The following is a 27,204-nucleotide window of genomic DNA, read 5'->3' on the forward strand; positions in this document are numbered from 1 at the left end:
CAGTGTCTGAATTTGAACGAGAAAGGTATCTGTGCCTTGACTGTGAAAGAGAAAGGTCCCAGTGTCTGAATTTGAACGAGAAAGGTATCTGTGCCTTGACTGTGAATGAGAAAGGTTCCAGTGTCTGAATGTGAAAGAGAAAGGTCCCAGTGTCTGAATGTGGAAGAGAAAGGTTCCAGTGTCTGAATGTGGAAGAGAAAGGTCCCAGTGTCTGAATGTGGAAGAGAAAGGTATCTGTACCTTGACTGTGAATGAGAAAGGTCCCAGTATCTGAATGTGAATAAGAAAGGTCTGTGAATGGGAAAAGGTCCCAGAGTCTGAGTGTGAAAGACTCCAGTGCCATGATGAGAAAGGCCTCGTGTTTGAATCTGAATGAGAATGGCCCAGTTGCATAAATGCAAAAGATCCCAGTGTCTCAGTGATAAAGACCCAGTTTATGAATGACAAAGGTCCAAGAGTCTGAATGTGAGTAAGAAAAGGCCTCAGTGTCTTAGTGTGAAAGTTACAGTATCTGATTGAGAAAGGTCCTAGTGCCTGAATGTGAACAGGAAAATGTCTCAGTGTCTGAATGGTCTCTGTGTCTGAATGGTAACCATATCTGAATGTGAAAAGAGAAAGGTCCCTGTGTCTGAATATAAATAAGCAAGACCCCAGAGTGCGAATGTGAAATACCCTAGAGTCTTATTAAGAAAGATCAAGTGTCTGAATGAGAAAGGTTCTGGTGTCTGAATGTGAGTGAAAAAAGGTCTCAGTGCCTGAATGGTTCCAGTGTCTGAATGTGAATGAGAAAGGCCAGAGTGTCTGAATGTGGGCGAGAAAGGTTCCAGTGTCTGAATGTGAATGAGAAAGGTCCCAGTGTCTGAATTTGAATGAGAAAGGCCCCCGTGTCGGAATGTGAGTGGGAAAGGTGTCTCAATGAGAATGACAATGAAACTGAATGAAACATTTCCCTGAGTCTAAAGTGAAAAACCTCAGTGTGTATATGAGAAAAATCTATACTGTTTATTTCTTTTTATTATTTATTTAACAGTGTTCGATTAATTAAAACCATTACACAAACAATAAACGCAAGTAATAAAATTATAAATTAAACCATTACACAAACAATAAACGCAAGTAATAAAATCATAAATTACTAAAAAGACCAATTTTAGCGTATGCAAGCTTAATTATTATAGATTACTACAGGTTGGCTTGCTAACTAATTCTGCGTGCATGTCTTAAATTCTCAATCTCTGGGAGATGGCTCCCAAGTTTGTACAAAAATTTCACCAGTCTACAACTGAGCTGTACATCACCCCCTTTAAATCCATCCAAAATCGCCGGCCTGTACCTGCGGCGCCCCCTTTCAAGGGGTCGTAGGATCCTTTTACGGTCCACCATAGTACTTTTAGAGAGACATATCTGATGGATCAGTGTTTCTGGGGCTAGCCTGCAGAGCCGACAGACGCCTGTCATATTGCTTTACATCCACCTGGGGAGATGGGTGTACGTTGGAAGTAATCCCATTCAGTATTTCATAAGGGCTGTTTTAATCCATGGATTGACTGCTACTCCCAGGTAACACTGCGGGACATGGCTGTCATATGATAACAAGACGAGCCAAGCATGGTTTAGTTTTGATAGGGCTTCTTTGTCCATTAACTGTGAAAAAGATTTGGCACTTTCTTTTGTCACACGCTTGACAAGCTGACATGAGCTGTGAAGGAATAGTTGGTCTGCCAAGCCCAGTGCCACCAGAGAGGACCCAAAATAAAGACAGAAAGGAGAATTGGTTTGCACAGAGATATCAGCCCAGAGGAGGGAGTTTAGAGTACCTTCTCTTGCTGTCTTGAGTTTGTAGCATTCTTCCTCGCAAGAGCCTGTCTGACCACGCCAAATTCAAGATGGACCAGGTCCAGTGAAGCACGAGTTGGCAGACTAAACAGCCCCTTGAAGAGCTTGACGATCATTTTGTCCAAATGCTCCCCTCCTCTACCCCTCAATGCTTCACTGCCTCATGTTATTGTGGGGATTAGTTTGGCTGGAATAACCTTCAGTATGGGGAGGTATGTTGAACAACCAGTGGTGTTTTAACAAGCTTAAATGCAAAAGTAAGAGAGATGGATTTCTGGCTGGACTTTCCAGGTGGGGATTAAAAGAGCCGTTGCAATCAAAGAGGATACCGAAGTATTTGTTTTCGCGCAGATATTCAATTTTGCTGTTGTCCAGATACCACTGGTGCCGCGGCCGCGCTGTCGACCTAAAGGACATGATTTTTAGTTTCCCCAAATTGATGAGAAGAGAGTTTTCTTCAGAGAATTCAGCCGTTGCATTAAGTAGCCTAATGAGTCCTATTCTGTTATGGTTAAAAAGAATAAGATCATCAGCATACATCAAGCATGCCATAGCAGTTTTCCCTAATAATGGTGGGTGAGAGTTCACCTTGTCCAGTCTTGTAGGTAAATCAGCCAGAAAGAGGTTGAAAAGAAGAGATGCGAATGCGCATCTCTGCCGCTGAACCTGAGAGGTTGGAATTTCTCTGGAGAGGTGTGTACCATCACCTAATTTGACCCTCACCCAAGTATTTGTATGAAGAAGGGCTACTGCTTTTAACAGGTGGCCCGGGATGCCCCAGTTTGCAAGCTTAGGCCTTAATTGTTTTCTGTCTACACGATCAAATGCTGCTTTATAGTCTAAGAAAGAGAGGAAGAGGGGCTTTTGGCATGCCGACACTGGTCGAATAATAACAATACAGCAATAAGGTTAGCAGTTGTGCCTACCCCTTTGGAGAAGCCGGTTTAATTGGACAGGATCAAGTTTTTGTCAACAGCCCAGGTTTGAAGTTCCTCCGAGAAAATCCCCGCAAAGATTTTAGACTCGACAACTAGGAGAGCAATCAGTCAGTAGTTTGCTGGATCGTTAGTCAAGCACCATTTGAAAATTGGGGAGATGATTAAGCCTCTCCTGATTGCAGAACGATATTGTTGGCAATTGTGCTGTTATAGAGTGCCGAAAGATGTTTTGCCTCAAAATCCAAGGCCTCTTTGTATAACGCAGCAGAGATACCATTAGGTCCCGGGACTCCCTCCTTCTGACACTTATTGATTCTCTTTGTCACTGTTTCTGAAAGAATTTGAGGACAGCTGCGTGGTTATGAAGATAAGCATGCAATACTTTGGGCCTGAACTTGACTTTTTTGCTGAGTCTGAAGACCCTTGCCTTGGGTCCCCTGAGTCGGGGGGACAAAGTGGCAGGAGAGATATTGATACCAGGTGGACTCTGAGTTATTAATTGTGGAGGGACGGTGCGTTACGGAACTTAAGCTGTTTATATGCTTCCAAAACTGCACATGCCTATTTGACTTAAGTGCGTGCAGGAGCTCTGCTGCTAACCTGGCTGCCATGTTTCTTTGATGCACCCGCAGGTGCGCCCTGTAGGCAGATCTGGAAGTGGACACAAGTGCTCTCAAGGCCTCCTCTCTGGGCTCTTTCTGAAGGAGGCGAAGGGCGCTGTTTAGGTTGCGTTTAAGTATCTTTGTTTGCAGTCCGAATTGAGGTCCTTGAGGACTGTGATGTTTTGTGCCTTGACATTGTTGTTGACAAGATGCCAGAAATGTGTGTGCAAACTCATCCCAGGCTACTTGTGCTGTTTGCTCAAGGTCAATGTGGTTCAGTTTAAAAGATCACATTTGCTTGGCTTTTCCTGCCAGGTCTGGTTTGGTATCTGGTGACCATTTTAGTTTCCTCCGATTGTTTTTATACATTGCACGCTGCAGCGCGACTGTAGGGTCATGATGGTCAATTGGATGAGCAAAGTGCACGCTTGTGGTAGATGATCACTTTCGCCTCTGTTTGCTACCTGGAATTTCGAGATTCAGCAGAACAAAGAGGATGATAGAATCGTGAAGTCTATTAGCGTTCTCGCTTTTTGATGAAAAAACATGAATGATCAGAGGCCGATCCGTGCTGTAAAGGTCATTAGTTGAACGAAGACCCACTGCTTCGAGGTCTTTTATTAGCAATTTGCCTAACCTGTCCCTTTTGTAAGTTCTGGATGAGATTTGATCAGAGATCTGCCAAAAAGTGTTCTGTGCCATAATGACCCCTTCCGAAAGCTCTGTGCCCAATGAAAAAGTTACTTACCATTGGTAACAAATTATCTGGTAGAGACTCTATCTAGCTGCAGATTCCTTACCGTAGAATTCCCTGGCGTCCGCTTCGAATCTGGAATGTTTCTGCTGCGCAGTACCCTGTGTGCACCATCGGGTGGTGTCATTCGGATCAGAGTGTGTCGTCCAACTCCGTGTGGCGTCGTCAGAGTCGTCTGTGACGTCACGGTCTTCTATATAGACACCACCCCGGTGCGCGTACGTCAATTCTTTTCCACAACTTCCCATGCCAGAAGCGCAGTCATGGAAGAACCAACGTTTAGCTCTCTTTTTTCCCCCCCCTGATTGTCTGAACAAAAAGTCATGCCCTGAAGAAAGGGTAAAAATCTGAATAACATATATCCGCATAGCGGTAAGGCTTGGGTGGGTGTAAGGAATCTGCAGCTAGATAGAGTCTCTACCAGATAATTTGTTACTGAAGGTAAGTAACTTCTTCATCTGTTATATCCTGATAAGGTAGTCCTCAGAACTCGTGCCTCTTTCCTCCCCAAGGTGGTGACCCCTTTCCATCTGGGTCAAAATATCACCCTGCCCACCTTCTTTGCTCCACTGCATCCCTCTAAAGAAGAGGAGCGTCTCTATTGGCTGGGCCCAAAAAGAGCATTATTGTTCTACCTTGACCGCACAAGAGAGTTCCAGGTGGACAACCAACTCTTTGTGGGGTACATTAGTGCAAAGAAAGGGTGGTGCTGGTGACTGTCCCATGGTGAATTTTCCATCTTTGTAGTTATCTCCTTATAAGTCAGCAGGCCCAGTTCACCAACAATGCATAACTTCTAATAAAATGTACCGCCCTTTCCTCAAACTCTTTTCTGTTTTAAGGGTAGAGTGCAGACTAGGGCTGATGAGTGGGATGGGTCATGACCCAGAATTTAAGTCATTTTGGCTTCTGCAGCTAGGTTCCTTATTGTAGTGCCTTTCTACAATGATTGTTTTCATTTTAACAGGGGTGGGCCCTACTTCCTTGTTTTTCTCTTCCGCTAGGTATTGTGAGGTATATTCATGCACCTCTTTCTCCTTTTTTATGTCTCGACAACAAGACAGCACAAGTTCTCCATTGCCAAAAAGACTTCCTGTCAGTTTCAAGTGGACTTAGAGGCCACACACAGCTTACCATTGGTTGACTTTATTGCCACTTATTTTCTTGCTTTTTATTTGTCAGCTTGTGTGGGCTTTACTTCCTCATCCTCTTCTTGTGTTTGTCCTTGTCCTGGAGCATGGACGCATTACTTGTGTTCCTCTGCTTCTCACTTTAGAACACACAATTTCTAGGTTGAGCCTAGGCAGCGTACATGCACTGTCTGTTGACATGATGTATTCTACTTCTGTGGGCTTTCACCACGCCCATCTCTTTCATTCGTTCCTTGGCCTGCCTTTCAAAATTCCTTTGGTTTGATTGGTAAATGCTTTACATTTGTCCCGTCTTTTGGTTGTTTTGTTCCCACCCTGGTGACTGATCGTGTTACAAGGATTATTGCACAATCGGCCATATAGGTTAGTGTTGGCGCACTTCTTTTTTGTTTTTCCTTGGCTTGTTTTGTTAGTTTCCTGCTCTTGTTCTGCTGGATGTCTCTGACCGCCAGCCACCCTGTGTCTGGTTCTTCATTTGTCTGTGTTGCCTTTAGCCCTCCCTGGCTCCTCATGCTGTCTGTGTTGTAAATTCCCCGCTCCCGCCCCCCCACCATTGTTTATCTTGTTCTCTCTGTTCCTTCTTCCTTCACGAGAGTGTCTCGCAGATGAGGGGCTTGGTCAGTCTGTTGAAGAGTTGGAGGAAGAAAAGCTGCGCCTGCTAGTCGCTCTGTACCTGGGGATTTTGTTCATCTTGTTTGCTTTGAAAGTTGCGCTGGCTCAGCTTGCAGATCCTTGGCAGAAGATGTCCTTAGACAACCCGGAGGGCAGTTAGGTGAGTCTTCAAGTCATGCACAAAGACAGATGTCAGGCACTGACGTGGGGCTTTCTTGGCCACGGAACAATTACTTCGTGGCGCTCTACTTGGGATGGATAACTTTCTCAATGTGTCTGCTTTTTACATTTAAATTATTGCACTTTGTTACGCTTTCAAGTGTGACTGAGTAGCAGACTCCTGTGTTGCCTCACCCCGCCAAGTCTCCAGCAGCATGAGGGTGCGGTGGCATGGGAACTGTTCGCTTTTGACTTGCTTCACTCGCCACTGTAATGGAAACAATCCGGGCATCGCTAATGACTGAAGTTCCGCGTAAGCGATTCCTGTCGCGTAAGCTTGCCACTTGGAGAACGCATGTGTTAGGATGCCTCTGCTACAAGACCAAGGTAAAGCTCACATGTTTAAGATTGCATGGCCGTCACAAGTACCCTTAAAATCAAGAGCGCTACAATAAACAATGAGCTATTTTTGTATCTGTGCATTTTAAAGTTTGTAGGAGAAAAACGTTTTAAGTAGCATACGTTTTCTCTTATGTTGCACGTTTCACATCTTAATTTGCCCTCTTGAGTAATATGTTAGTCAGCGAGCTGCAAGAGTGAGCTGGATGGGCAGGGAGTGGCTATAAATGGATTAAAGAGGCCCGAGGTGGCTTTAGGATTAAGCTGCCTCAGTATTCCGCGCTCGCACTTAATTGCAGCAGCCGCAAGTTTCTGAGGATGGCTTTGGGCACCGGCACGTTTTTATTTACAAGTTAAGCACTGGTGCTAGCCCTCGTGTGCTTCTCCCACTGCACTGCTATCTCACCAGTGTGCGTCCTCCAAACAACTCCACAGTCCCCTCTTTCAACTATGTTGCTTCTCATGTTCCTGTACTGCATCCCCCACCCCACGCCCTTTGTGTTGCTTCCACCGGAATTGCTTGCTTACACCCCAAGACCCCCCACCCCCAAGATGCGTCTCAAAAATATATGAAAATGCTTTTGTGTTTTTTAAGTATTTTATTTACGAACCCAACTGAGAGTGCTCTGTAAAAAGATAAAAGTGCCAGCATTGTTTTTGTAGGCGACTGGCCAAGCGCCCCTTTACCTCTAGTCTTTAGCCATACTGTACATCGCTAAAACGACTGGTTAAGCAAATAATTCCTAAAGATGAGACCTGGTGGCATTGCCATTGCTTGCTTCTATTTATTTTTCCCTACGCCTGCTGCTGTGTCCAAAGCAGTGGGTTGGTGTAAGCATAACATGTCTGGCTGGGAGGTATACACAAACTGACTGTAAACGCTTTCTATCTCTAGGTTTACTGTCAATTCAAAATGTTGCCTTCCTAGTTCAGTGTTTTAGGAAGTGACTCGGCGTCGGTGGATGTTTGTGGACTAAGAGGTACACCTGGGAATTTCAAGACACATTCCCTGTAAAAGACCTACCAACATCTACACTTTAAAGTAAAGTGCCCATTATGCTTAATTACCTTGACAGTCTCTATCCACTTTTTCGCATTTTTGAATTCATAAAGTGTCTCAGAAGAGTGTAAAGTGGATCCAGGGCTGCAAGTCATATCTGCCTCCAGTCTTACTCATCTTCCTTCACAACTGACACTGACTGTGAATGCCGGCAAGAAAAGAACATATTCTTCAAAGATGCTGTCACTTTACTATTTCCAATGGCACGCCCAGCACATCTGCCCGGTGCTGGCTTGCAGTTCACATCTATTATATGTTTATAATCATTTGTCTCGGCTCATTTGATGTTACTTTCAAACAATTAGCATTTTACAGGGCCGGTCTTCTCCTAACACGCCAAATTTATATCCTCACTTTTTTGTGTGAAAAAGTAGAAGATATTTCAAATTGGCACATTCTTTTTCATTGACCAAAATAAATCATCTCCTCCAAACAATATATATAGTGCAGCAGTTTCTTCTCAGTTGGCTAATGCTGACAAGGCTTCATATCTTATTTAAAATCATTTCCTTCAGTGAGGTCTTATCACATCTATAAAGGCATCTAACCATGGCACAGTGGATGATATTTACGATGGTGATGAAGATAGACCTGTACCGGAGGATACCAATGATTTGGTAGCAGGATGATAATGCATCTGGGTAAGAGGAGTTTGGGAGCAGACAGGGTACCTAGATCAGCATTGCCACACCACAGATAAGGCTGAAAACACTATGGGGTGTCCTGGAAAAACCACGACCCTTCCATAACTTCCTCCAGTGGTCATATTCTATTAATGGATGCTATCTTGAGGTTAAAAAAAAAAAACAGTAAAAACAGGCCTGTCTGGTGGAGGTAATACCAATGTTATGGACAAAGAGGTGACTACCTTCATCTAAAGATTTAATTTAAATGATTGAAGAGAAAGTGTTCCATGTTCCCACAAATTCACATGAACATTCTACGGGTACATATCCAGTGAGGATCTACTGATGCAGAACAGTCTGTTATTAAAGACAGCTTCTGCATGGTCCTATCCACATGAGTACAAAACTTTGAGCTTCAAATATCTCTCTCTAAATAAAAAGATTTTATGGTGATGGGACACATCCATGCTCCCAACCACCCTCATCATTTCAGCTGTCAGCTACAGTCACCATAAAGGCGAAAAGAACATGCTATTAGATCATGCTGAGTACACGATAATGAAGCAAAGACATGACAAAGCTATCAAAAGGAATATGATCTAAACGCACCTATGCCTCCAAGATAACTGAATGTGTCCACAATCTACAGAATTGTGCCAATCTCAGAAAATGTAATGTGTTTCCACTTACTTTCAAATGCCTCTGAAGAATTCCTTGGAAGCTACGGAAGTCCATTCTCTTTAACAGCTTCAAATTAAAAAAATAATTGGTTGATAATGCAGCAGGCGCACAATCACTGACATGAAAACCCCTATTTTCTCTTTTCCAGTTATGAAAAAGTGTAAAACAGGAGTGGTGATGTCTAAGTATTTGAGTTCACTATCTGCCATCAAGAAATAATGTACTTACCAGGTGCACTATGACCTCATAGCTTTTAATGACAGAGGGGCACTGAGGGCAAAACAATCTTCTTCCTCCAATGGCCCCTCAAATAAGTGCAGCTGTTATTGCAAAGATAATACTGCTGCACAGTCTGCAACTGGGGCAGAGAGCACCAGCAATCCTGTATGCCTCCTTTTGTGGACGTCAGGCCATTTCCATTCCATTGATCATGGAGTATTATACCCAGTAGAAGGCTGCCACTCTTATTTTCTCAAAGAAAGACTTTCCATCAAAACTATTTTTGGATGGTCATGTCCCCCTCGTACACTTCAACATTTTAGAAATCTTCACCAGAATGTAATCAAGAGATACAAATGCCTTTAACCATCCCTAGAAATGCTTACAAAAGAGAAACTGTTTTGTTTGCAATAAGTCTGTGGAAATAAGCTGTACTTTTATTGATTGTCCAACCTTACTAAGTAAGTGTCCCCTACAGTACTTAGATGAGGCTATGATCCATTCTACTGTAATTTATATCCAGTGGGGCTGATTTGGCGGCAGAACAGGCCAATGAATGGAGACTCATGTGTATTTAGCTTGAATATTGTTTTTAGAGGTGAACATGTACATACCGAAATTGGGTTGTTCGGTGAACAGGACTGACCAACTTCTTCACTAATCTGCTAATATGACTGGCACTTTTCTGTATAAAGTCTTTCAGACTACAATTTCAAATAACACACAGAAGCACCATACAAAAAATAAGGGGATTAGAACATGCTCAGGTTCTAACAATGGGCAAAGCATGCTGCACACTAGAACCACTTACCAAACAGGGAAATCCTATGTCTAACAAGAGCTGCGAGTTTGCAGAAGAGGCTGAGGTTGAAAAGAGAAGGCAAAAGAGGAAGAGAAGATTAAAAGATACAAGAGTAACAACAATACTTAGAGTTGAAAAATAGTGATTAGGAAAGAAATACACTGAAGAGAAACAGAAATGTAGAACCTGGCAAAAGTTTGATTAGTCTAGGAAAATGTCCTGCCTTTCATAAAGAGATCAAAGAATGTGTTTGTATTTTCAATAAGCAAAACAATTTCACTAAATGCTGAGTCCATATATGTTTCAAAACGTAATGCTCCAAGACAAAGTAACCTCCTATATTGTGCATTTTCAGGAATAATGTCTAAAACATCTCAAAGCATGCCAATACCTCTCAAAAAAGCACCGAACCTCATTCTTCTGAGAGTCAAAATAGGTGGTGACATACTACACCTACTGCTTACTGGACAGGCCGACATCTGCTCTGCTTTAATTATAATGACAATGCTAATATCTAATTCCTTGTGATTTATCCCTTTTCACCCAGTCATCTGTCCTTTTACTATTGTGAATATTTATCTAAATATATTCAATTTTTGCAACCTTGTGTAGAGAAAAAAGGACGAGATAAACTTACAAATAATACTCAGAGACATTACAAAATGTTACGATTATTCTTGCAGGCCTGTGTCACAAGCATTTATGTAGGGAAGTTACAGTGAAGGGGCAAAGCTGAGAACATACTCTTCTGTAGGTTACTTCGCATATGAGCTACAGTCAAAGACTTAGTTTATCTAATCTCCCATCTTCCTGCTGTAGTCTGGAGATGACTGCCTGGGGTGAGCCTGCCTACAACAATCTTTGAGGTAGGAACCCCTGACCTCCACAGATGTGCTGCAGCCTCCACCAACACCTTGGTGAACACCCAAGGCCAGAGGCTGGTAAAGCCAAACGGGAGCACAGCAAACTGATACTGCTCATAGCTTACCAAAAACTGCAGATAACACATGTTGGCAGGAGGACACGGAGGTGAAAATGGGTATCCGCCAAGACCAGTGCTACCATCCAGTTTCCTAAGATGAGCATCTTGAGATTCTCTTTCTTCAGGAAGAAGTTGAGTAGGCACAGATCTAGAATAGGACGGAGCCTCCATCCTTTTTGGGCATCAGAAAGTAAGGGGAATAGCAGCCACAATCTACTTCTGATGTCAACACCCTCTAAATTGGACCAATTGCCCAAATGAGCCAATACTTACTGACGGAGCATGGAGAGATTGTTCTCCGTCAGCTGATCATGAGCAGGTGGCATAATTGTGTGGGGGGGGGGGGGGGGGAAGGGGAGTTCCCTCTGGAGATCTGTAAGACCCACGTGTCCGATGTTATGGACTGCCAGTGGGGATGGTGATGGCGAACCTTGCCTCCCCCTGGATATCGATGCTGGTAAGAGGGCAAACTAAAGGGGTTTATGAGTGGCAGATGCCAGGGAGGCAGTGGATTGACCTCTGGCTGGTTGTCCAACTTTGTTTGTGGGAACAGTTCCCATGGCTACCAAAAAGGCTGGGAAGCCTGCTAGCCATGGTGGCTGGGTAAGGAAGGACATGGTTGGTAACCCCAACTGTAGCCAGTGAGGGGGCGAAAGGCAGGCTGGGGTTGGTGGGGAGCCATGGATAGGCCCAAACATCTGGCCATGGCCTGCTGTCTTTAAAAGTGCTCCAGGACTGAGTGTGTCTTATTGCCAAAAAGGCAAGAGCCATCAAAGGACATATCCATCAGGGAAGCCTGGAAATACCCTGAAAAGCCAATAGTTCTGAACCAGGCGTGGTTTCTAAGTGCCACCAACAACACAATTGGTCTCACTAGTGAGTCAGTTTTGTCCAGTCGACATCTTATGGTGATCTTTGTTGCATCTCGACCACCAGCAATCGCCTGAGAGAGTATGGCTCAGGCCTCCTCTGAGAGCATAGGCAGCACTTACACAATCGAGCCCCACACCATGTGGGTGTATCAGTCCAAAAGGCGCACACTGTTCACCGACTGCAGTGGTAGGCTGGCAAAAGAGAATATCTTTTTGACAAAAGTATCGAGCCTTTTAGATTCCCCATCTGGTGAAGTAGTAGGGAATGTAACAGGGTTAACACAGGAGGTGGAAGCTTGGACCACTAAGCTCTCCAGGGTGAGGTGCTGGGTAAGGAAACTGGGGTCCCGAGGATCACGGCGATGGTGTCGGGCAATTATACTGTGCACAGGAGCCCCTGTGCAGGACTTGGACTGGACCCAGAGCAGGACATCTGCAAGGGCTTCACAAAATGGGAGTAATGAAATATACAAGGAAGAAAGCACATCACTCAAAGTAAGTCCACAATAATGTCTGAGTATTCATGAATGAGAATTCATGGAGAGCTTGTTGAATTCATTTCTTTTATTAGCAAGTATGAGCAGCTGTTCTTCGCATGATCAAAGGTGAACATAATTACAGCCAACACGTGTTTCATCACCCTTGTGACTTTTGCAAGGCTAATGTAGTCAAACTGCTCTCAGTTAGGGTAGCAATTCTGCAAAGAAGTTCAACAAGCTTAAAACACTGTATAGGTGCATAGCATGGTCAGTTACGTCACAACTTAACAAAACATCCAAAACATCCTGGACATGGACTCAGCTTAAGTCGATAGTCACCAATAGCATGCCCCAGTAATCCAAATGTATTACGTGTAAGAGTCCAAAAACAAATATCAAATGAGGAACCCAATGAGATTCATCCAAGTGTGAATGGGGCAGGTACTGAATTGTCAAATAACACAGGTTGTTAGGAAAGCCGTAGCATTGTCATATGGCTATTGGAGGTAATTCAAAAATCCAGACAAGTTAAAAAGTTGAAATGAGATCACGGAAGTGAGGAGACCCTATGGCAAAAGACTGATAAGTCCTGCATCTTCCTAGCAGGCAACATTAACGCTGTTTTAGCACGCAACATTAAGTTGGAGAGCAGGAATTTGAGTTCCCCAAACGCGGTATTGGGGTGCTAGAATGCCTCCCAGTGAGATTTCACAAAGCAGAAACACTACTCGAACAGCAGAAAGAAGTAGCGCCCTCTAGCGCGTGTCACATTGTAGCTTGTGGTGATTTCAGAGTGCAGAACAAGCTCCCAGTGCTAAAAAACAACGTGCCTGAATTCCGCACCCTCACTGAACTCCATGGAATCTCGCTGATTTTTTATTTAACTCCACGGAACTCCAAGAATGAAGCTCCACGAGTTCCGCCCAGGCCTAGTCCTCGTTCCCCTTCCAATCATCTCCCTCACCAGACCTATCCAGGGAAACAGCCACTGGCTCTGACTTGGAAGGCATGGTGCCAGTGGGGGCTGGTAATCAGTGTGGGGTGATGCCCATCCAGCTCCATATTAGAGTCGGGAATGATGATGGGACCGGCGCCACCGCAGGATTTCGGTGGAATCTTCAACAACGACATTGGTGCGGGCTCCAAGGAAGGTTGCGGTCTTGCAGGTGGAGCCACCTTGACTGGCACAGAGGACGGACCCACCAGCGGAAATCCAATGGGGCTCCCCTCAAACCCATGGGACCTGAAGGCGTTCCAGAGGGGTCAGGCTGGCCAAATAGGAGATGCATGGCCTTGAGAATTCTTAGTTGGGTGAGGGTCTCTCTGGGAGGTGCAGAGTGGACCGAGGCACAGGCTCCACGAAAAGAGCGAGGCCTAGAGCATCAACTGTCTTGCACCTCGTCCAATGACAGACCGGCATAGTGATGTCGAAGAATGTTTCTACTTTTTCAACTTCTTGTGTTTGCCCAGGAGTGGCTTGTTGTGCTTTTTAGGGGCAGGGCAGCTTGGGAAAGGAGGTACAAGGGGGAGGGGAGCTGTGTTTGGGGAGGGAATAGGGAAGGGAGGATTAATTAAAAAAAACACTTACCTGTATTGTCGTAGCTGCTGCCACTGCTCCACTCCTCTGCTGCAGCTGCAGGCACAGGCTCTCAACCTGCCCTGAAGCCAATCCGTATGCTGCTGTCATGCTGCTGGCAGCATGACAGCAGCATTCGGATTGGCCAGAGCGCCTAGCCAGGGTGCTCCCAGGCAGACTGGGAGCCTGTGCCTGCCCTCTCCAACCCGGCTACACAGTGCCGAGCTGGAGAGAGCACAGTGCGCATATGTGTTTGGCCAGCCTTAGATGACCGGCCAAACTTACATGTGCACTGAGGGGGTTTGCTGAGCTCCCACTCCAACACTGTCATCGCCCGAGACCCCGTCCCTTTTACTACAAAACGATAGTAAGCCTATCATTTTGTAGTGAAAGGTTTGAAGCTGTTGCTGCTGGCGGGGGGACAATGCTCTCACTCCATAGTGGAGGAGCAGCGCCTTTGTTTGCCAAACTTACACCAACACTTGGAGTGAGATGAAAAACACAGAGAATGGCTTCATGAGCGATCCTTGGACCTTCTGTGCAACTGGGGTCTTGAATGTCGCAGGGTCACCAGACTTTGGGTGACGAGGAGCCTCAGCACCTTCGGGGTTATTGAACACCAAATCTTGCAGTTCTTGAAGTTGGGGTCCTGCTCTAAGCACCACAAACAAATCATATGTGGTTCTATCACAGACATCTGATTTCTTAAAGGACATCCCTAACACACCTGGAGAAGTGACTCACCAAAAGGTCGAAGAAGCAGTTAGTCAAAAATTGACAGGGGCTACTCCTCTCCAGATCTAACTTACACCAATTCTTGGAGTGACATGAAAAACACAGAGAATGGCTTCATGAGCGATCCTGGGGCCCTCCGTGCGACCGGGGTCTTGAACGTCGCAGGGTCACCTGACTTTGGGTGGCGAGGAGCCTCAGCACCTCCGGGGTCATTGAGCACCAAATCTTGCAGTTCTTGAAGTTGGGGTACTGCTCTAAGCACCACAAACAAATCAAATGTGGGCCTATCACAGACATCTGCTTTCTTAAAGGACATCTCTAACACGCCTGGAGAAGTGACTCACCAAAAGGTCGAAGAAGCAGTTAGTCAAAAATTGACAGGGGCTACTCCTCTCCAGATCTGCGCTGAGTGGAGTGGAAAGAAGAAAACTTATTTCTGCGCGCAGGGCTGGCGCCTATATAGGCACTGCACATGTCATATCTGGTGCGGATGATGCCGACATTGATTTGAATGACACCACCTACCTGCGCACAGGGGAAAGGCTTGAAAAAACATCTGTATCCAGTCTGACTTCTAGGAAAAATTCTAAGGTAAGGAATCTGTGGCTAGAACTCTCTACCAGATACACTTTTACATTTGATTCTCTGCTCCTCTGTGGCCATTGGAGTGGGAACAGATTTCTTTTGTAATTTAAGGCAAATGTATTGTGTGCTGTACTACAGTGGTCCTATACATATGATTCTATCAGCCCAAGAGGGCACAAGCTTTACTTCAAGGGAGCAGAGTGCAGTAAATTCATTGCCAGCTAGGGGCTATCTACATTTTTAACTTGATCTACAATGAGTTGATGTAAAACTGAAAACTAACGTTGCAGAGGAAGGTATGAGGCCTCACCATGCAACTTCTGCAGCCTGAACTTACAATACAAATTCAGAGACAGTCTTGTGGCTATTCTTTGGTGCTCTACAGGGTGGGACTGTCACCTTGAAATAAAGGGGGCAAGTAAGTGTGGCTTCAGAGCTACAGGAAGAGGATGATGATGATGAAACTTATAGAATGCTCAAATGCCTGGAGGCGTCTTGGAGCTGTATGTGGACAAGAATGGGGATAACTATATAGGAGGAGGGACATAAGGAAACTGTTATAATGCCAGATCATGTTAAAAGACATTATGCTAGTGGATGAAGCACTTAGTGGAGCTGTAATGAGATTGATATTATTTATGGTGAATAGACTGGCACATCCCTCTTCCCTATTAATGCATTATGGGATTATAACCTTTGGGTTCAGAAGCAATAATCATATGTGACTGCTAATTTAGAAATACCCTTTGCTCTTTAAGAGGATTCTCTTTGATTTGACCTGAATGTGAGAATGTATGTGCATACAATTGACCTTAAGTCGTAGAGCACCAGCAATGTTAGTTTACCTGGCCACCATCTCTTTCTCCTTATTGGATGCGTAGCCACTGCTGCTGAGTGTCTTGATGGGGGAAGAAAGGAAGTACAAGCAGTGGTTCTTAAAGTACTGATCCATGAGAGGAAGGAGAACCTTTGAGGGATAGAAACAGAGTAAAATTGGGATTATTTGACATCAGCATCACATATCTTGAAATCAAAAGAGAGAACATTTACCATGTGCAGCACAAGTGTCTTTTTTAAGAGACGTAGATGGGTGTCTTGGAAAATCAAACTTGTAAGAAAGAGCAGAAACGTTCTCTTCCTACTTACTCTGTGACACAGTGACATACATCAGCTGCCTTTTATTTAAAAAAAAATCATAAAACTACCTCTTAAATTATGCATTTGCTGTGATCTCAGTACTCTGAGACAGTAATGAACAAGGGCCTGAATTAGATCTTAGCGGTATCACCACAAATCCACCGGGGTGGCAGACCCAAGAACACCGTCAAGTCGACGTTGTTTCGCCCGCCGTACATAGATGTTACAGTCCTGCATGAGGTGTACTGCCGGTGGATTGCAGGTGGAGGGAGGTCGTCACTGGACCCAATGGACATTCCAATACCAGTGGCTACAGAATAGAGGTAAGTCACACACACTGTACCTTTGCCATTTGTGTCCACCTGCACAGCACATGATGCAAAACACCACATACACACCATGATCTATTCCCATTCCACTACAACACAACACACATGTCGAAAACACACACTGCCATCCATCCATGACACAACATTGATAATACACCCACACACGACACAATAGCCAACACAACTACATACACATCTACTCAAACACACTCACACAAAGGAACAACTACATACATTACGACGACCGTCACACAACAACACTACTCACCGGAATATTGCACACAGCAAAACAACACACAACATACACAACATCAGCCCCATGTGCAAGTGGCACACATACTGACACAACCACACCGCCCACTCCAGCCCCATCCACTTCAGCCTGCCAATCCAATCTCACACAAACATACACACACTGACTCACATATACAATTGGCAGCACAACATTACAGGCACAGGTTCCCTTGCAATGTGCCCACATGGACATAGTTGACAAGAGCTATTGTGTCATCATTCTGGTGCCAGCATTAATTTGGCAATGTGCACTGGCACCATAATGACAGTTGTGTGTGTGTGGGTGTGTGCAATATGTGTCTTGTACAATTGTGTTTCCATCCATGCTGGACACAACTGTTTCCCCAACATATGCTTGTCACAGTAATTTTAGAAATTTCTGTGACATGTATATGGCTGCAGTGGTTCCGAGTCCATGTGCAATGGCCACACAACAGACACAGGCAATGCGGGTTTTTTACCTTCAAGACCGGCGACGGAGGGGGTAGTGTTTTCTCTGTGGGTCAGTGACAGAAGGTGTTCAGTCGTGTCCAGTTAAAAATGGAAGGGGAATCGGGAAAAATTTATGTTTTACCTAATATCCACCCCCCCCAATCCACCAACTCAGATGTGGAGGTTGGATGGCCACAGTTGGCCTGGCAGTAGGTCACATCCAAATCTGCACGGCAGTAAGGGTGGCTGGTGTCCTGCCATCAGTCACTATTTCCAATTGCACCATAGATGCAGATGGTAATCCTTGGCAGAGTCACTGGGACTCGGGTGGTCTTACGTCTATGGGACTGTCAACATCTAAATTATGTAGGTGGACTGCCAAGCAGGCGGATGGGTTTTCCGTCGAAAAAGTGGCGGCAGACCAGTTACTGCCAAGATCTAAAAGAAGCCCCAATTCTTTGAGGAAATCTGGATATTCCTTGAGAGGAAAACTGTTGTGAAAGATTACTAGGCGCAGAGCTAAGCACGAACAAGCCACCTCGCTGACAGTAGCCCTCCCCTAACTGCCTTTCACAAGGAATTCCAGTTTTACCACCCAGACTATTTCAGCATCACACTGAGAGATGACTAGCACTGCGATGCATTTGACAACTCTCTATTGTCAGGCTCTAAGAATAACTTATCTGTAGGATAAATGCAGACCTAGCTCTACCGGCATAAATACAAGGAAAGAGAAGGTGAAGCAATAGAATAATAATGCATTTTCCAATGAGTTTATAAAAACCTTCATGATGCAAAGCACATGGCATGCATGTGCCAAGGTGGGAGCTGATGGTGACCCCACTCATCAGGCACAACTTCAAAGCGTTGTGAATCAGGTTCACAGAGCCTCCACATGGCATCTGCATTCCTTTTAGTGGTTTATAACTGCCGGAAAGTGGCACAAGTAGCAGCAGCAGCTGAGGGAAGATGTAGGTCCTTCGAGTTCAACTGTCCTTTACTTGTCTAAGTCAACTATTTAGCCAATGGAAGGGGAACAAACCCACTGCTATCCCAGCCTAACATGATGCGAAGAAGGAAAACAAACATTAATTCCCAATTTCCAAAAACAACTCTCAGCTCTTTCTGCTGAAAATATATTTAGGACTGTCTGCATATCATGCCTTTAAAGGACGTATTTCAACCTGCATTTAAACAATTTATCTGTTAAATGTTTTTCTTAAAGACATAACCCAGATTCTACAGCCACCAAGTAGAATATATTGACAGGGAGTTAAGCCACCAAGTCAGTTATCTCGACATTGAAAAAGTATGAGTGCCAGTAGAAATAAACATCTCTAGAAACCCGCTTGGAATATACCCACACCAACAATGTGCCCTGAAAACTGGCACTTCATCCCGGAAAGAGAACCCAGAAGAAGTATAACAGAGCACAAAAATTACCAGAAGCAACCATACTTCAATGGCAACATACATTTCAACAATCAGCATGTTTACTCAATGAACAGTGCACCCCCACCAAATTAGCAGATACAGCTTGCTTTGTAGCTAAGTCAAACTATCTCAGGAAAAGTACATTACGGTCACTGGATTACACAAAGCCCCCTATAATACAGTGCAGCCTCCAACCTTCCACTCATTTAGAAAGTCCTTTGCTGCCTTCACATTAGAGAACACTCAAATCTTGCCATCCTTCTGTATCTGCAACCTGGCTAGAAACCATAGGCAGCAACCAGACTCAGGCAGATCATATCATGTCCAATATTCCGCAAGCCTTGTCGCAAGGCTGAGGTAGTAAAGATGCAAACTTTAGATTCCCCCAGAATCAAATCTCTCTTTCAAGCAGCTGCTTGGGCACCAGTTCATGCTTACTTGCGTCGCTAAGCAGTGCCAGAACTGTACCCCTGAATATCAAGAGCCAGAAGCACTACTGGTTTGAATACGGGCACTTTCAGTGGCCCCACAGAAACAAGGATCAGTGAGCAGTGTTCCACTCTGGCCTTTCTCAGCACTTCTGCAATGAGAGGAAACAGAGGAAAGAGGTAGGCAAAACGTTATCAAGAAGGAATTGCTTCTGTTGTAAGTGATGTGGAAATGTGGAGGTGGACAGATTCCATCCCCTTTTGCCATCCTCCCCATGATCATGGATGACAGGGTGGCCACTAGCTAGATACACAACTGGAATTTAGTCGACACATGGCGGTCAAACTATTCAAGAGGGTTTATGTCACTATCAACATTGCATTAATCAACTGCTGTATTCAACATTACCCAATTAAATGAAACCCCAATGGATTTCAAATTAAACAGTCCTTCATCAGGGGTTACAGGCCATTAGTTTAAACACTCTAAGAGTTAGCATACCCGAGATAAGTTTGAGAGTTTTCGAAGCTGAGGTGGTGGTCACTTTAGTGGCATCCGTATTGATTCACACAAGTTATGAGTAATTGTGAAGTGATTTCACCTCTGTAAAACATACATGATGTGGCCGACACAGTTATGACAAGGGAAAAGGTCATATTATCATTCACGAATACCACTAATGATGAGACCTGCCTAAACTTATCTGTTCGGGCCCTGCTAAGAATGAAATCCCAAGACCGAGAAGGCAATGACAGAAAATCACTCACACAGCAATCCTCAAAGATGAAAGCAAATAACGTTTGCGAATTCAATTGCAAAACAAAACTGCTCTTCTTGGGAACCACTATGTCAATTATTATTACTAACAAACAGACTTGGTGTTTAGGACATACTGGACTCTTAATAAAACACTGATGCAGACTTCTACCTATGTTTCAAAGAACAAATAGTAACACGGTTGCTTAGATACACAGCACAGGGCAGGAATAGGCAAAGGTGAATGTGATGAAAGGTTTGGAAGACAAAATCTCCTCGTCCTCTGTTGATAATGTGATTCACTAAGACATTACTGTGATTATCAATGTAATGCATAGTGGTTTTCTTTTCTTTCTCTTTTGTTCTGTTCAAAACTACTAAAAATAATGCAACAAAAAAAGGTGCTGGACCCAGATATCTAGTACATTCTTGCATAGTATAGGTATTTTTTATTCAGTAAAGTGGGAAAAAGGTTCGGCTTCAGATGGCCTCATTTTGCAAAGAGGTGCGGGAGATGATCTTGATTAAGTTCACATGTGTGGGAATCTGACACGGCATGGCTGAGCACGACGACCTGGTTATTCTGGACCTCCGATAGGTGACTGGGACCTATTTGTAGGAATGCAGGAATCAGGAATTATAAAGAAGTGTCCAGACTACTTAGGTCCAGTACTATTCCATCTATTGTTTTTGGAGTAAGCCGTTTTCTTTTAGCGATCTCATTCATCAGGGATAAGGTGGGCCTGAGGCTCTAATAAGCTCAGACTTATATTTATAGACAAATCTTACGAAGATTAAATGGCTAACAGGCCCTACCTTAAGTAAGTTAACAGACCCTGAGAAACTACTTTGCCTAAGATGTAATATAGCCCTCTAAGTGAAGGGAAATATAGGTTTTTAGATGTCCTTAGGAATTCTTCTTATCTTTTTAGATTTATTTATTTTACTGTTCATTTAAATGGATAGATAGTCCTCCCATAGTTAGTTAACAAGTATTTGGTAGTATGGGAGGCAAATTTTAGGGATCTTAATTTTTTTTCTCCACTTAATGTAATAATGTAAATTATTGTTATTTATTGTTTTTACGAGTTCCATCGGTCATTATTTATATAACTTGGTTTTAGTACCTAAGTGAATAATTGTTGTTGGAATACTGTGTTTTTTGCTTGATTGTACTTCCTTTTATGGCTTTTAGCCGAATAAAGGTGTGATGATGATGATGACTGGGAATTATACCTTGTCGCTATGGCACAGTCCCTTAGCAGTTGAGACTCTCAAGAAAGAATGAGCCTGGGTGCTTCCCTACTTGGGAATTTAGTACAATGAAGTCATGTTGTCCATCCTGATTAAGACAATCAGGTCTGAGAACCTCAGCAGAAGCACCTGGAGACCCCGTCTGATTGCCTGTAGCTCCAAGATGTTTATGTTGAGTGATTGTTTCCAACTAGAAACTTCTGGTGGGCAGTGCCTACATGTGACCTTCCCAACCTTGCACAGAAACATGGTTTGTCATCACAATCCTGTTTCCTGTAGGCTGAAAGGGAGGCATACATCGAGGTTGCCTAGGAACCTCCACCATAGTAGAGATTGCTTGTGGAATTCTATCAACACCACTGTGTTGTTTCAAGACCCTGTTGAATGTGACCATTGCAGGTCTAATTTTTATTGAATTACCCTCATTCAAAGCTGGCAGAAGGTTGCTAGCTAAATGCAGGAAGACATGAGACTCAGCAATGATCTGTAAGTCCTGACTGGGGCCGAATCATTGCAACAGATGCTCATTGTCAAAGTTCAGAGTTTAGAAACTTACTCTGCTGAGCTGCTTTGAAGGATACCTGGAGCAATTTTGGAGGTGTAGCGTCAAACCTATTTTATGTGGTTCAAGTACATAGGAGGTAGGCAACTTGAAGCAACAGAAGAACAACCTGCAAGGTGACCATCCAAAAGGATTGCTTCTCCAAAAACTTGTTGAGCTGCCAAGATCCATGATAGACTTCCATTAATGTGGTTCTTCCTTACCAGGAGGAAGCTGAATTAGAAACTCAGATTCCTTTGGGACTTTGGCATTTTTTTAACCGCTCCTTTCAGATGAAGGAGATTAATCTCTTGCTGGCGATTCTGCATGGGTAGATTGTGGGAGGCCTTTGGTCCTTATGGAAATTTCAGGTAATACCACAAGTGCATAATTTGAAGCATCTAGTGATCGGTAGTAATCTGGGACGATGTGAGAGCAAAGCGGGAAGGTATCCCCCTACAGTCTGAATAAGGGTTAGCAGGGGAGGAGGGTGCATTGACAAGTCAGGCTTTTTTGGCAGTATCGAGTGAGCATGACTGAGAGGTGCCTTCATTTTTTCAGCCTCTATCTAAAGTGTAGCCTTGGTCATAGATGGACTGTCAGAAGGAGAAGTACTGAAGACTTTGTCTGCCATACTGGTTGTAGGTTTCCCTACAAACCTGTGGGTGTCTAGAGCCATCAGAGATGTGGAATGAGTGTGTCTGTACTGTGATAGTTCTACAAAGTGGACCTGAGTCAGACTTGACTCCGGGAACACTACTGCTTCTCCAGTCGAAAACTAGCATTAGAGACATCCATCACCACATCAGTGATGGTAATCAAAGTGTTATTTAACTATAGCTTTCGCCTGTCTTTTTCCATTTTCAGGCATCATGTCTATTAGAGGCCAATATCATACAACTTTTGGTAGTGGTAACGGCCGACTATGGCCAGACAATTTACTGCACTTATGGAAGTCATTGCCATGGAATTGAATCTGTGGCTCAAGGTATCAATGCTTATCATCTCCATCTGGAGGTCAACTAGTCATTATCAGAGTACATAAGCGTTTTAGAGCCGTTGCCACTGTAAAGAAGTCCAGTTTAGGGTGGTCGGTTAAACATGTTAGAGAGGAGTCGAGCGCCCTTTTTTTTCCTTTTTGGGGTGTGGCCTCATGCACTATATTATTCTCCCCCCCCACTTGCACTTTCACTGGGGGAGCACTGGGTCTGGTGGGAGGAGTATAGCTTCTGTTACTTCTGTACTACTGTATTTCATTACATAAATGAGCTCCGGAATCGCAGCCTTACCAGGGCAGTGATTTTCCTCCATTCCCAGGTGAATTTCTGGAAATTGCTTCCACTATCAGTCAAAGGCCGAGTTGCCATCTCTAAGATGTCAAGGTCCCACGATTACAGCAATACTTTGTCAACCTTCCCCAACTCCCTACACACCAGTTCCTTAAAGAACTTGACTCACTGCTGATAGAACTCAAATGGGCAACTGGCTACCATATAGTATCCCTCTCAACTTTGCAGCTCCCTTCTGAGCAGGGCGATCTAGGGGCCTCTCTCTTGGAAGCCTACTGTGTAGCAGCCCAGCTGCAGTGGCTCTCCATATGTCTGTCAAGACAGGACCTGGAGGAAACTAGAACTCATCTTCTGCTGTTGACCCAGGTCACGATATACAATCTCACTCTCCTGGAGGTGCGTATCCCTGGGTATCTTCCCTGACTGGTAAAACATAGCCTTAAGTCCCTGGCAGCTCCAAACCCTTACAAAAACTAAAGCCCCATACAGCCTCAACATTCCACGTCTGGCCTTTCCACATCAACAAACATTTATATACTCGACCCTTGATGCCCTGGACAGATGTAGGAATAAATACCATTAGAGACCTATTCAAAAATTGCGAATTACAATCCTTCGATGATCTTAACCTAAATTACTCACTTCAAGAAAGCCAATTCTAAATGTACGTCAACCTCCGACACACACTCTATATGGGTGATTGATGCCGAAGACCCAATAACACACCAACCGACTCCATAGGCATTACCAGACATTATATACCTTGGTTCTGTAGAATCAAAATTCCAGCTCACAACCCCCCCTGCAGCTTCTCTGAGAGATATGGGAAGCCGAATTCCAATGTGGGTTGAATGATAAAGAATGGACCACAGCCTATTAATTTTAACGCACCATCTTGCGCAATGCGCAGTTTCAAATAATTCAATTATATGTGCTCCGACGAGCATATCTCTCCCCAGCCTTACTCAATCACATTTATTTTTATTTTTTTAATCTTAAATATTTCTAAAGTGCACAGCTACCGGATAATGTGCATCCTGGTGCTGTCAGAACTAGTGAGGACAAGTGCGGAGTCACACTGCTGCGGTCAAAAGTTAGGTCTTCAGCTGTTTCCTAAAGCTCGGTAAGTTCTTTTTTCAGATCTTAAATGGATCGGAAGGGAGTTCCAAAGTTTGGAAACCATAACGGAAAAAATGGCCCCCCTTTCTTGCGGCCTTGTGTCTAGGGCTGGTCAGTAGGGAGAAGTCATTGGATCTTAAATCTCTGGGGGCAGTGTATGGAGTGACAAGGTTATGAAGGATGGGTGGGGCAGGTGAATGTTTTATTTTATGGGCGATACAAAGGTCCTTCAATTGCATTCTCTAATTTACTGGAAGCCAATGGAGATGCACCACAGCTGACGGGGCCGATTGTGTTTTAGATAGGCCCATTTGTATTCTGGCTGCAGTGTACTGGGAAACCTGCAACTTACTGACATTTGCCCCAGGGCTTCCTTTTCTTGCCCTCAATGCCACCATTCCCAAGCAGACCTATGCCACACGCTCTGGCACTTTCCAAATTTAACAGCATTCTGGACCCAGGTCTTCCAGACCCTGACACACCGCAGTGGTATACAAGAGCACTTGTGAAGCTCTCTCAAACGCAAGGCATTTTCACGGTTTTCAGACATAGCATTGTTATTGGCAAAAAGGGGGGATCACAACCCACTGGACATCTATGGCGCCCCCTTCCATATAGACCTGGGACACAGTGCCACTAAGGTGGTCACGAACTGAGAGCAGGGCACTTAAGAGGGAGGAGAGAAGGAGCCTGCAGAAACATAAGATAGCAGAGTGCTACACTACCCACTTGAGGGAGTTATTGACAGATGCCCCCTTCCCCTCCCACTTACAAACTGGATCCCCAGCCAGCCAAGTCCAATAGTAATTTAACTGTGACTTGTTTTCCGGGACACCCCTCTCTCCCTCTTGCCTGTCCCCCAGTTCTTGCTCTCCCACTTCAATGCTCCCCTGGGGCTCCCTCTAGAAAGATCACCCCTCCCCGCAATGACTTACGATGGCTACCTCCCATTAGAACCCCATCCACAGTGCACACCCACAGACAGACTTGTCTCTCCTTTTCCATGAAGTACAGTGCAGTTAAATATATTAGTGCAGCATATCTATGCGATCTGGTTAATACCAAGGTCTAAGAATATTTAGTCATGTTTGTTCAGATACTGCTTTGTTCTTTCTATGTATTTTGAAAAATCAATATAATTACTTTTTTTTAAGAGCATGTGCTATACCATAGCTGATGCTTGCATTAGCTTCAATCCTTCCTTCAAGATAACATCGAGTACAGTGATGGACTGCTTTGTTTTTTCAGGGTTGTTCTTTGAAATCATACAAAAAACACTGATGCTCTACTCAAGAGGCTGGAAGATTGAAATTCTTCACTTCTCATTCCAACAAAGCCTGAAGTATGTTGATGTTGTCAGATTAAGAGTCTGGCTTGGGGGTCTTGTCTCCTTCTTAGAGAGGATGGAATCCCTCCATTTTTCCACGTCTTACCCGTTGCCATCTTCCACCCGCACTTCATTCATGTGCTCAAGTTCCTCCTCCTCACCAAGGTCCGTGTCTTAATCACTGTCATGAGAGTCTTCTCACAACTCTCTGCTTTGGAGGCATTTGTTATGGTGGCATCCACAGGCAACAATATCTGTGGTTAAGGCAGTGATGGATTATGTTGCAGTTGTGATTCTGCTGAAGGCTCCTGTGGAAGATACTGATGTTCAGGCTGAATGACCAGTCTTTGAAAAACTTCCATCATATGCTGTGGAATGGTAATGAAGGAAACCATGGCTGTACATCAAAGAAGGTTCACTGTAATGATGTCTAGGCTCACCTGATGGTCCGTAGTCACTTCTGAGACCTTTAGATGGAATATCTTGATGAGGAGGTATCCCTTTTAGAGGGGGGAATCCTTTTCTCAAGGAAGTACTTTGCCAGCCTCCTCTACCTGTCTCTAAGTGTTTTTTAGGAAAATGTCTTGTGGATGTCAGACCCATAAGGTCTATGGCACTGGTTTTGTGGATTGTCAATTTAAATCTTCTTTTGTCCGCAATCTGAGAAGAACTAGAAAAGAGATGTTTTTTCTTTCATCTTCTTTTGTTAAAGTTAGATGAGCATCCCTGGGCCACATGATCTGAAATATCAAACCATGGAAACAGGTCAACATTTGTTGCCAACTAACGCTTGCTGTTTCTAGGCATATGGCTATTTTAACATTGTTCATTGTTATTTTATTTTATTTTAAAAGTACCTTTCGAGCATGTGAACCTATGACAGTACCAGTGCTGAAAAATATTAATGTCCAGATAGTCGCACTTCTTTGAAAATCAACTAAGTTGTACAGTAAATCTAGAATGATACCCTAACAGTAGCAAGTGCATTTAGAGTTATTAGGATATGCTTATTGCTATACTCAGCAAGTATACTCTAGTGTCTTTGAGCAAGTTTATTGCACAGTTATGCAGGCTCCATGACAAACTAGTCTTCACTGATAACCACTGACCAGATGTTGTCTGATGGAAAGTTCTGCATGAAAAAAGTCTTTAGAGAGTTACAATGAAGAGCTTGTGTAGGTAAACTAGTCGCTCTGGCACCACCCAATGCAATTTGTCAATATTCGTTTCCTGCATTCTGTCTTGCACATTGTTGAAAGTGAAAGATAATCTAGAAATGTATTCATGTCACATTAGGGCAACTAAAAAACTAAAGTATCTCTTCTGGAAGGTACCGCCTCTCAGAGCCCCAACATCAGCTGGAAGACTCAGTGAAGTTCAAGCCTTTACCATCAAGAAGCTATTCCCCCAGTTAAGACATGATAACGCCATCTTAACGACAAATCTGCATTTACACCGGTAAGTGCACTCTAGTTTTCTTTCAAATGAACCACTGATTTTGAAAACGTATTTTCCAAACTCAAGTACAGAGGCAAAAAGAGCACCTCATACTTCAGATGATTAAAGATGTTTTAAGTTTTATTTTGCAAGAACTAAGCAATGTCAGAAGGGCTGACCAAATGCTTGTGGCATAAGGTCAACCACGAAAAGAACAGCTGTTGGATAAACAAAGTATTGCTCACTGGATGTCTTCAGCAATACTGGTTTATGATAACTAAGCAAGTCATCCTCTCCAAGGGAAAGTTGAAGCTCATTCTACAAGAAGTGTGCCTACACCTACAGCCCTCCTCTGCGG

At 44.0% G+C, this 27,204-nt stretch overlaps 1 protein-coding gene across 9 annotated transcripts in view; it reads right to left on the minus strand.

The window, feature by feature from the left end:
* RYR3 (ryanodine receptor 3) overlaps positions 1-27,204 on the minus strand; it is a 1,450,647-nt gene that overhangs the window by 510,200 nt on the left and 913,243 nt on the right. For all 9 annotated transcript variants that reach the window (XM_069208992.1, XM_069208994.1, XM_069208991.1 and 6 more), the window contains 2 exons: positions 15,914-16,035; positions 9,849-9,898 (listed from right to left, as the gene is read on the minus strand). In XM_069208992.1, the coding sequence (XP_069065093.1) occupies positions 9,849-9,898; positions 15,914-16,035 (172 nt within the window). The remainder of the gene's footprint in view (positions 1-9,848; positions 9,899-15,913; positions 16,036-27,204) is intronic.

The sequence above is a fragment of the Pleurodeles waltl genome, chromosome 9, assembly GCF_031143425.1.
Source record: "Pleurodeles waltl isolate 20211129_DDA chromosome 9, aPleWal1.hap1.20221129, whole genome shotgun sequence".
NCBI classification, from domain to species: domain Eukaryota; kingdom Metazoa; phylum Chordata; class Amphibia; order Caudata; family Salamandridae; genus Pleurodeles; species Pleurodeles waltl.